General features: G+C 45.2%; 1 protein-coding gene and 1 pseudogene across 1 annotated transcript; one reads left to right on the forward strand and one right to left on the reverse strand.

Annotated features, from left to right (window-relative positions):
- The first annotated feature begins 2,555 nt into the window (after positions 1 to 2,555).
- LOC135896223 (uncharacterized) lies at positions 2,556 to 8,044 on the forward strand. Its single transcript, XM_065424587.1, has 2 exons — positions 2,556 to 4,440; positions 7,604 to 8,044. Exon 1 carries the CDS (start codon positions 3,081 to 3,083, stop codon positions 4,164 to 4,166), a length of 1,086 nt encoding a protein of 361 aa, XP_065280659.1. The 5' UTR covers positions 2,556 to 3,080; the 3' UTR covers positions 4,167 to 4,440; positions 7,604 to 8,044.
- A 1,369-nt stretch (positions 8,045 to 9,413) lies between these two features.
- On the reverse strand, positions 9,414 to 9,593 carry LOC135896244 (U2 spliceosomal RNA; annotated as a pseudogene).
- Between the last annotated feature and the right edge of the window lie 2,283 nt (positions 9,594 to 11,876).

The raw sequence follows: 11,876 nt of genomic DNA on the forward strand, positions 1-11,876 counted from the left end.
TGACCTTCTGTGGATAGGCTCATGCACTTCGCTTAGCTCTTCTAGCGCATTCTTTTTTTCCGATGAGACATTAAGTCGTATACCTGTGAGTAAAGCCGTAAATAAATCGTGTGTCGTGATGAAATTGAGTGAAAGACATACATATTGGGCACTAAGTACAATCTACTGTTACGTAAAGGAGACGTCTGGAGGTTTTCACAGTGCGAAGTAACTCCATTGTAGCATTGGCATCAAAGCTTTAAGTGCTAATTTCACGTCAGATTGTATATTTGTATGCGTCACAGGGATATCTGCAGCTTTCTCAAAGGGACATCTGCTAAGAACACTTCATGCAATCTTCATGTCAAAAAACATCGCGAATTTTTGTTAAAAAAAGTAAGAAGTAGAAAGAAAACTCTGTACATGCCCCCAGAGTGGATCGGATCTCGGTCGGTGAAATGTAATCCGTCAAGCTGCCGTCTGTGCTATCATTGTAGTTGCTTGGAATACCTTATTCACTTCTATCTATCTATCTATCTATCTATCTATCTATCTATCTATCTATCTATCTATCTATCTATCTATCTATCTATCTATCTATCTATCTATCTATCTATCTATCTATCTATCTATCTATCTATCTATCTATCTATCTATCTATCTATCTATCTATCTATCTATCTATCTATCTATGTCCGTGCCTGTATCTAACAGTTTTCCCGCCCGGTGACCCAACTTGACTACTAGCGTGGACCACATACAATTCTCGGCATGCCGTCTTCGTAACATCGTCATCAGCCCAGAAACGTCATCCCATTTTCGTGGAGCCGTGGTCGACATACCGCCTTCGTCGTTCGCTCAACATCTTTCCTGTTTGGCATTACGTCTTTGTCATGCTGTGGTTATTGAAACATAATTATGCGCCTTTGTCATGTCATCGTCGTGATTGCATCGTCATCTACAGTCGTCATCATGCATTCGCTGTCATACTGTCGGAGTGATACCGTAGTATTTAGAGCTTAGCCATCCAATTCTCTGCATATCATCGTGGTCATGCAGTCGTCATACAGCCGTCGACATGCCATTGTCCCCATGCTATGCTCGTCTCGCTGTCGTCAATATACCGTAGTCAGCATTTCAGAATCGTCATCCCATTCTCTTCGTACCGCTGTGGTCATACTGTCTTCGTCATTCCATCGACGTCATTCCATCATCCTCATGGGGTCGTCGTCATGCATTCGTCGTAATGCCGTCGTGGTCATGGCCGACCCTTTGTCATGGCCAAGTTTGAGCGAGTGTTATTGCAAAGTGGGCCGACAGCTGATATAGTATATGCCCCCATACAGCGGAAAGGAATGCAAATGCCAGAATGACGAACCCCTACAGATTCTGACAAGATTCCAGCAGATCTCATCTCCTTGTGCCTGTCGACGTTTTTTTTATTAACGTTGAGTCACTGTAGCTATTCACCGTATTGCTGAAGACCCTTTTATTCAGAATCTGTACTGGTTGGTAATTCCGAGACTTCCATTGCTTCGCCTATATGCGACATACACTCTCGCCAGTATCGGCCAATTTGCTATGACACTTGTTTCTCAACGTCGGCCATGAGCATGATACCATCACGATGACTGTATGACGAGAGCGCAGTGACGACGATGGCGTACCGACGATGCTACGAAGATAACCGGATGACGAAGCTGTAATGATGACCACATGAACTGAATGAACTGAGGATGTGAGCTTCATGAGGACGATGTGGAACGACTACTACAGCATCTAGACCATGGTATGACAATGAATACATCAGAACACTGTGACGTTGACGGCGTGAAGACTACGGCACGATCAGAGTCGGATGACGAATATAGAATAACGGCCATGCAACGATCACGATGGCATCACGACCACGAGGCAATAACAAGTGGTCCAAGCTAGAAGACAACTTGGGTCACGCGGTCGGCATAAAAGGCTAGGTAGCTAGATAGATACGCTGAACGTGCCTAAAGTAGGCGTCTGTAGCTACATGGCTACAAAGGTTAGTAATATCTGTTGTCCTTTCAGTTTGTACATGACCACAAACAGTTTAAGGTGCAAAATAGCAATTACAAAAAAGTAGATACGGATATGCCTACGTTAATCCTTATCCGTTTCTAGATCAAAATCAAATGGCTTTAACACCCACAGCCATCGTGAGTTGGGTTCTGCCAAAATATTTTATCGTGCGGAGAACAAAAGAAATATTTTTTAGTCAGGAAGCAAAAGGTGCACCGTTGTTAAATTCCCGTAATTATCAGTACACCATACAACTTCGTAAACGAACAGCACGAAACGGACAACGAAAAGAGAATTTACTCAACTCAAACGCTGAATCACCATTTAATGTTAAATTACACTGACCATGTTATATACATATGCAAAATCACGTATTACGTGCTAGCTGCACGCCATAAAAGTAACAGACGAAGCATTTTACGAAAATTTGCGTTGTCTTTAATTCTTCAGAGCTGATCACGCTGTGTTCCAGGATGAAAAAGAAGTGCTCCTGCGTGTCCTCGTGCAGGAGATGCACGTTCATTGAATCGCCATCTTCAAGCAGCAGCAACCATTCCAGCCCGACCTGAAAGTCCTTCTGATTGCCTTGGATCGCACGCGGTCAAGTAGAAACCAACACCGCGACGGCCAGAGGATCCACAGCGCCTGAACATCGACCACTGGAAAGACGGGTGCGTGTCGGTGAAACAATTGCACAGATGCACGAGAAATGAGAACATTCAACGCGTCTTCGAGACAATCCCAAAGAAGCTGGAACTTCTGCGCAAGGATCTACAGTGCAACTACCTTTGCAGAGCGACTGTGGACGACCTTGGTGTTGTTGGCAGCGTAGGCACTCGCCGCCAGCGTATCGCCGACGAGCCGAGACAGTGCAACAAGCTACAGTAATACAATTGGTCGCATTCGTCGATGCCATTGCCAGTGACGGCGAGCAGCAGCTTCAGCTGTGCACGCTTCTTCTCAAGTCGGCTCAGCGGCACCTCCCGCAGCAACAAGCACGGCGACCAGCGTCAGCGTATCGCTGGCGTACTCAAGGACGCACTATCATGCTTCAGACTACGGAGTTTTCGACCCATCGAGTCCAGGGCCCAAGCTCTGGGGCCCTTACAAAACACTCTCTGCAAGGCTTCGCCCGCAGTGACATCCACCAACCAGCAGCTTGTGGTGAGCTCCACTGCGCCCGCATGCGGAAAAGGCATCACTGGTCGTCGTTCCCTTCCCTTCACGCACGGTCGCATTTCTATGGGCGCGAACCCCACAGGATTCGTGGCTTAGAGGCTGGACAAGTGAGCAATGGCGGCGTTGTTGCAGCCCTTACAACGGTTGCTGTTCTGGATCAGGAGATTCGCCATCTGGGTGCACGTATGCTGCAGAGTCTAGACCTCATGCTCCTTTACCAGCGGCTCCAAAGAAGCTACCTTTGCCTTCACAGCTTCCACGCAACCAGCCACGGAAGCTCGTGCAAGTTCCTGGCCGCACTCGTAGTTGTGCTGCCGCTCATTCTGCAAAGCATCGAGCTTTTTCTTGGCAGGATGGACGGATACAGGGTGCAGGATGAAAGCTTGAATGCAGTAACAAATCCGTATGCAGCAGACGTCAACCTGGATCAACAAGAAACATTTAACGCAGCAATACAGCCATATGAAGCAGACGTCAGCCAGGATGAACACGACAGGTTCAATGCAGTGACGCCACCCTTCAACGACGAAGCGGTGGAGTACGCGGAAGAAAACTGCGTGTATGCTCCCACGCGACCTGAGCAAACACACCGGTACCTCCTGTTGGGTGCGTCCGAGCTCAGCTTCGTCCTATGGGAGGAGTCCCAGCCGTGTTGCGACAACGATAGCGGCGACGGTGAAGACGACGACTTCTGCGTGCCGACAAAGAGGGATTTCCCTCCCCAGAAAGTTCACGCCTTGCTAAAGTACTGGAGAGAGAAGCGATCAGTGGCGGAAGAGAACAACAAAAGCCACAAGGCACCACCACTATCGCCAAAAAATTCAATAGACGAGACTGCACCGCGGGATATCTTTGAAACAAGCTTGGAGCCGCACGGAAGGCAATTCAGAAAAACACGGGCCTGCAAGCATCCTATCGTCGTCTCCAAATGTAGTAGGGCCAAATCTGGCTGATGATCTTTGCACGCACTCTGCACACATATATTCCGTGCTTCGTTGACATCATAGTCGGCCCTGCCATCGTGATCTGCAAACAAGGCTTATACGAAGAGGAACTGAAAACTCTCCATCTAACAGCAGCGGGTGGATCCTGCTTCTCAAGCCGGCGGTGTCGGAGCGCAACTGGCAGCCACTGCATTTTTTGCATGGCACATAGATTACTGCTGCGGAGGAAGGTGGGGCTGCCGCGACGACCAACTGGTGGACGAGACGGCGCAAAATGAGCTTGGTACGCTGCGCGTGCCTTGATGACGCCGTGAGATGTGCGAGCGGTCGCATAGATCCTAGACAATTTATCGATTTAATAGTATTAGCCCACAGGGACTATGGATACGTTTGTGAACTCGCCGCATTCAATAATCGCTTTTCTTTTCTATTGCCCTTATTCGATGCTAAAAAACAACTTTGAATTGACGCGCAGCGCTCGGGGATATCTTTTTACGCTGCCTGCGTAAATCGCAGAAACCATGACGCGATAACTTGTCGTTGATATCATCGTCGTCCGCCATAGGATCCACTGCTGCTCTATCACTTCCGCGCACTGAGGAACACGTTTTCATGCCATCTAAGAACATCTTCATGGCAACTACTACCAAACTATTATGCAGTGCAGATCGACTTTTAAAAATGTGTCATGGGGTTTTACTTTTCAAAACTGTGATCTCATTATGAGGCACGCCGTAGCAGGGAACTTCGGATTAATTTCGCCGTCCTGGCAATCTTTAATGTGCAACTAAATCTAAGTACACGGGTGTTTTTGCATTTCGCCCCTATCGAAATACGTATTCCGACGGATAAGTTGGAATTTTACCGAGGCGAAGTGTCCTTAAAGAGGTGAGCTGAATGCTATATAATATTATTTTAGGGAAGAGGTTAGGAGCTATACGTACCATGTACTTTAGGTCACATTGCTGTCCTACACGGGTGTTTTTGCATTTCTCCCCCATCGAAACGCGTGTTCTCACGGATAAGTTGGAATTTTAGCTAGGCGAAGGGCTCTTGTAGCGGTTAGATGAATGCCGTATATTATTATTTTAGAGAATACGTTAGGCCCTATACGTACCATGTACTTTAAGTCACATTGCTGACCCTTTTTCTCAATAGATGTAGAGAGAAAAATGAGAAAGAAATTCAGTTACAGAAAGGCAGAGAGGTCGCTAAGTAGATGCAGCTATTAAAATAAATATATCGTATCAATATTTTCAGCATTTGTTCTTTTTGTTGAAGTATATAGCTAACCTTATATCATTATGCTCGCTCTTTTCAACTTTTTTAATGTTTCTTTGCTCAGTTTTATGCATTGTTAAATTGTAAATCTGTTGTGAATGAATAATGCTTCAATAAACTACAATAATTATACTACAGTAGATTTCCTAGTTTGCGCACTAAATACTGAAAAAAATATCCTTTGCATTTGCGCTTGCTTAGATGATAGGAAAAATGTTGAACAAAATTTATGTTCCGAGACAATTGTTTTTAAAGGGAAAAGCATGTCTATTACACAACTAATATGGAAGAAATACGAATTTATGGACTCATTCAATAATCATCAGCAGGGCACTCGTCGAGATAAACACCTTTTTTCTTTTTCTCGTTTGTTTCCTTGCCTTTGGGGCCTCTTTTGTGTACTGCTGTGCAGCCCTTTCGGTGGGATAAGGTCAATGCTGGTCAATGCTATGTAACCCATCCACTGACTAGCGTCCTGGTGCAATTCTGAATGACTTCAGAACACTGCATCGGACAATGCTGTCATCATTAAATGTAACAGCGACAACCAGTGTAGCTGCATTCAGTATCTCAAGTGCAGGCGACACCTGAGCGCATTCTGATGTTTTCTAACGGCTGAACGTTCCCACCGCAGTTTTCGCACATAGTGCATAAAAGTTCGATGTCAAGCAATGCGTAGCCATGGTCACTAAAAGTCAGCATTTCCCAGTCCGCTCACGCTTCTAAATGCGTGAGTTTTGAAAACGACATGCACCTTGCGTTGGGGCCCCGCTGCCCGGCGTTTTGAGGCAAGAACAACATTTCTTACCATGACGGGCCAACGCATACCGATTTTCGCAGAGGCAGACGCTCTTACAAAACTCACTTTTGTTTGGTCATCTCTTCAGGTTTCAAAATGTAGGCGCCGAAGAAGAAACAAATCACTGTGTGCAAAGATATGACGCCGAACTAATCCACAAGTAAACAATGTGCTCCAGACATAATACTATAGCCAAAGTTTGGGACTCGACTTGCCTCTTGGAAAAGCTACTTGTTGTTGTTGTTTCAGATTTCGGAAAACCAAATCTACAAAAACAGCATTATTTCAGAAAAAAGAACACATTATAACACAGTTTGAAAAGAAACCTATAACGGTTCGACTGCTTGTTGATTATACAAATGTATCTGTTTCAGTTAACCAAAAGCTTTGAACAAAAAAGCTTAACCATTATGGCACACGGGGTCCCAAACAGGAACTAAGAAACTCTTGCCTATGCTATCGGCAACAAATCGTCGAAATATATAAACCAAGGTGTCAAGTTATGAAGGCAGTTTCCGGAGTTCGGCACAGGAGTATATTAGGTCATGTATTGTTTATTTTACATATATTTATGATTTGGTATACGTAATAATTGCAGTGCAAACCTTATTATACATGCCCATAACAACAGCAGTTTGATTACGGGTAATAACCTACATAACTTTTAATGCATATATAATGGAAATTGTAAAGTACAAGAATTAGGAGTATGATCGTTACTTAATGTCATAAAAATTAATCACATCAAAACAAATGCAATTATTTTGAGACCAAAGAACAAAGAAATCCTTTCACATGTAGATATTGTTTTAAATGGTCGTAGCATTTAACTTGTTTATCATTTTAAGTACCTAGGAGCGACCTTTTCTGCAAATATGTCGTAGGATAGTCATATAAGTCTGATCCAAAATATTGTTCGCAAAACAGGAATAGTTGGTCGCATCAAATACCTTCTCTCGGCGCCGGTGAAACTACTTATTCACAATTCCTTATGTGTACTGACTGGAGTATCACGACGTTGTCTAAGCTGGAAAAAATACGTGTAATGTCAGAACAGTTCATTCTGTATGCTTATAATGCCCCTTTTAGCACACCAGCTGCTGATCTAGTTATCAGTGCTTCCTGTCATTAGAATTCACCAGTGATAGCATTATATGCTAAGTATGCGACGGTCCGATTTCTCGGTATTCTTTGCGGTGTTCTTTGCATCTTAGCCCTGAAGCACCTCACCAGTGTTGCAAACATGCTGCCTCGAGTTCTTCTTGACCAGGCTGGAGCGGACGACGGTCTCTCCGTGCCAAATCTGGTTGTATTTGGTTGTATTTGGTTGTAAACTCTGTATCTCTTCTGTGCTGTTTCGACGTAGTGCTCCCTCCTACCGTGGTTGTTGGGTGTGGCCATCTCTGCACAAGGTGCCAGACCGGGAGCTGAGTACTCTGCATCCAACAGTGACCAGCAGCTAGAAAGTATGGATCCTGCTTCTCAAGACAGCGGGATCAGAGTGCAAAGCGTAGTCACGGTACTTTTTGTCTGTCGCATGACGTTCTGCTACGAAGGCTCGTGGAGCGTCCGAGACAGCCTGCGGTTAGACCAGTCGACGCTAGTGGTGGCCTCACACGTTGCGCATCCCTTCATCACGCCGTCTTATGCGCAAGGAGTCATGTTTGATCCTAAACTGTTTCTCTCTTTAACAGGACTCACCCACACCTCACATTCATATGTAAGTGCTGTCGTCGCATAGTATCTTCACAATAGTCATTCATAGCGCTTATTTGACACACTAAAGGAAGCTGGATTGGAAGCGCGAATCGCCGAGATACATTTTTAGGCTTTCCGCGTAACTCTCAGAAACCACGATGACATTAGCTTATCGCTGACGTCATTCTCATTATCATTATCGCTGACGTCATTATCGTTGACGCCACTCGATCACTTACGTGCCATAATGTATAGAGCATAACAAAATCTCAATAAAAAAAAGTGACGCACGTGGAATAGGAGCACGGTTAGAAAACATTGGAGGAGCGCCTATGGTAGCAATAGAAAATTGCCGTCGTTAATCATAATGTGTATTTGCCATCATACATGTTAGATGGGAGGGCGGAAAGAAGAAAGCTGTTCGCAGGCAGCTTGACGAGCCCACAACTCCTGGTCTGTTTATTTTGGCAAGCACACCAACACATCAAAAGTACGCAAACGAAACAAAGCAGCAGCCACTGCTGCTGCTGCTACTGAGTTAAATATAAGTATACAGGGTAATGATCGAACAGAAAAAGATTCTAATGACAATACAAACATTGGAATAACATGAATTCACTGCGAAAGGAAGTATCCAGAATCAAGCATTATACATAAGGCGAAGATTCTGGTAAGAACAAGAAATAAATCAAAGCCATCGAATTTGTAGGCGTTCAAAAGACAGGGTAACGTGTAGGATAAACGCTGTTGTCCGGTAGTAAGATGAGGAGTATTTACTGATCAACTTTCTGCATATCTAGTTGGGTAGTATGGTAATTTGTTTTGGAAATTAGCAAGAAGTCGTAAACTAGTGAGGTTATGTCTTATTTCTGTTTTGAACTTCACGCTCAGTCGGTACTTATATAAGTTGTGTATACTAATTCTTCTGAAATTGTGAGAAAGTTGAGCTGTGGGGGATGGGTACGGTGCATTATAAACATGACGAATGTATTTCTTCTGCAAAAGATGGATGCGTTGCAGGCTAGAGGGCGCTGAGGTTCCCCATACGAGTTGACAGTAGTTGAGGTGAGAAAGTGGCACCGTATCTGGAAGAGTCGTCTGATTAAGTGACGAGAAAAAAAATTCAGTAAAATTCTGTGGTCTTATGCGCCAAAAATAAGATCTGTTTATGAGACACGCCGTAGTTGGAGGTTCCGGATTTATTTGGCCAGTTGGGCTTTTTCACCGCACGCCTGAATCTAAGTACACGAGTGTCTCCTTTTTTTTTTCTTGCCCTTCGCCCCCTCAGATCGAACTACGGCCGCCGCGGCCGGGAACGAACGCACGGCCTAAAGCTTACCAGTGCAACACCATTAAACTAACGCGGTGGGAGGCAAAACAAAACAGAATACGGCAATTGTTACAGCGAAGGTCTACATGGCTAGCTTCTGGAAAAACTGAGTTCGTCTATCGAGCCGTGCAGATCGAGAATTTCTCTCCATACGTCGACCGATCGCGAAGACAGTGTATTACCGGGCCGACCCTCGGCGGGGGTGAAGCCGGCTTTAAGCACTCCGCCAACTTGCAAACATAAGTATGATATGTTATGTCCGAATATAACCTGTATCAGATATTAAGCTCATAGGAACAGATACTACACTTTGACGCGCGTCGGCTATGTCTACGTTGGTTTTCGAGTGACCTCACAACCACTACTGCACTGCGGGACGTCGACCAACGCACGATCGCCGAGACTACGGAGGAGAAGTGTGTGCCCTCGGAGAGCGGTGAGGTGCGTGTCTGTCCTAGGTGCCGGGATTCGTTAGCGAAAGTCGTCGTGCCGCGTTTTGCAAGAATACATGGGTATGTATACCCCCCGATGCCTGATTGTCTTCCGAGGCTCAACATTGTGGAGGAGGGACTAGTCGCACCTCGCCTTCCATTTGTGTGCATACCGCGTTTGAAGGCCGGCAATGGACAGTTCGCCATTAAAAATGCCCACATACACAGCTTCGCTGGTCATCCACCTTCACACAGTATAATGTTCAGCGGTGTATTATCAGTGTATTATACACAGTGTAATACCTCAGAGGCTGAGGTATTTTCTGCTGATGTTCTCACGCACCGTCTAAACACGAGAATGGCCGCGAAGCGGACGAATCACTGTAGAGCCATTTTCGCTGATCCTACAAACACTACAAGTGTGCCGGTGACCGGCTTTGTTCTATGCGAAATTGCGCAGAGAAATAAATATCCATAATTCAACAAATATCCCTCTTCAAGAGAATAATGATTTCAAATCAACGCTTTATTTTTCTAGCTCCTCGTGATTAGGCGTGTCGACGCCGTCTGCCTTCCCGAGTAGGGTCTGCTCGTTTGGAACCACTTCCCCCCGCGCTGCAGCCCGATTGGCATCGAACTCTTCTCTCTAATTGCCTAATATCACTTATTTCCGCTTCCCTCGAGCAATGAAGAGCTTACATACGCTTGGCGCATGAACAGTTTCCTACAGCAGCAATGGGGTCTAACGTCCCAAAACTACACAATGAGTTACGAGGGAAACCGTAGTGGTGAGAGCCGTAGCCTTTTAAATGCGTAAGCATTTCTATACCTACCCAGCGAGAAATTTGTCCGTAACGTAAGACAATGAATGGCTCATACCCCCGTAATAAAGCAAAAAATGCAATCGCTCATACCCCCTTAAGGCAGACGCTACAAGTGCTCAGCAAACTGAAGCGAACCGTGCATACATTATCTGATATTCCGTATAAAACACACAGAACACCGTACGTTTCAACAAAGAACAAGTTTAAAGCAAGCATCCGAACCATCTATAAATCATTACATAGCTCCCTCAGAAAATGTACAGCTGGTTTCGCAATAGCTTCGATAAATTCCCCTAAGTTCACCTTAATTACCACAAAAAGTAATAGCGTTGACTTGCACCAAAGGTAGCGCCTTGGACTGCGGTATTGAACTACATATTAAACCTGCGTTAACATGTTCGCTATGGAAAATGATAAGCGAACGATCGATGAGGGTTGATAAGGGGTTATACTAGTCGGATGAAGCTCTATAACATGACTAATGCACCGGGCTCCGTGGAAATACACAAGTGGCACAACGTTTACGTACACTCAGACAACAAAAGAAAACTTGAATTGAATTATGGGGTTTTACGTGCCAAAACCATTTTCTGATTATGAGGCACGCCGTAGTGGAGGACTCCGGAAATTTCGACCACCTGGGGCTCTTTAATGTGCACCAAAATCTAAGTACACGGCTGTTTTCGCCCCCATCGAAATGCGGCCGCCGTGGCCGGGATTCGATCCCGCGACCTCGTGCTCAGCAGCCCAACACCATAGCCACTGAGCAACCACGGCGGGTAAAAAAAGAAAACTTAAATTATGACTAAATTTCAATTTCACGTGGCAAAACCGCGATCTGATTATGAGGCACGTCGTAGTAGAGACCTTCGAAAATTTCCACCACCTGGGTTTCTTTAACGCGCACCTAAATCTAAGTACACGGGCGCTTTCGTATTTAGCCCCCTCGAAATGTGGCTGCCGTGGCCTGGATTCCATCCCGCGACCTCGTGCTTAGCAGCACATCATAGCCCCTGAGCATGTGTTGGTGGGCTAGTTGGTTAAGCATGATTACAAGGACGGCGCCGAATAAAACAACACACGAAGAAGGGGAACACGAGACAGCACGTAGGCGCACTAACAACTGAGTGTTTTATTTCTTGACATAGTAATATATAGCTGCTATCAAAGATCCAAACAATAAGAGGAAACAGGGCAGTAATTTGCATCGCACAAAGAAGCCAAAATACAGAATAACTTGTAAGTGTCGCTCTCAAGATACGCCAGTTCCTTTGTCGAAAGAGAAACTGAGGCTTCACTGATACAATCAACACCACGCTTTTTGATCTCAAGCGCTTCCAATATCTCCCTTCTCAG

The sequence above is a fragment of the Dermacentor albipictus genome, chromosome 1, assembly GCF_038994185.2.
Source record: "Dermacentor albipictus isolate Rhodes 1998 colony chromosome 1, USDA_Dalb.pri_finalv2, whole genome shotgun sequence".
NCBI classification, from domain to species: domain Eukaryota; kingdom Metazoa; phylum Arthropoda; class Arachnida; order Ixodida; family Ixodidae; genus Dermacentor; species Dermacentor albipictus.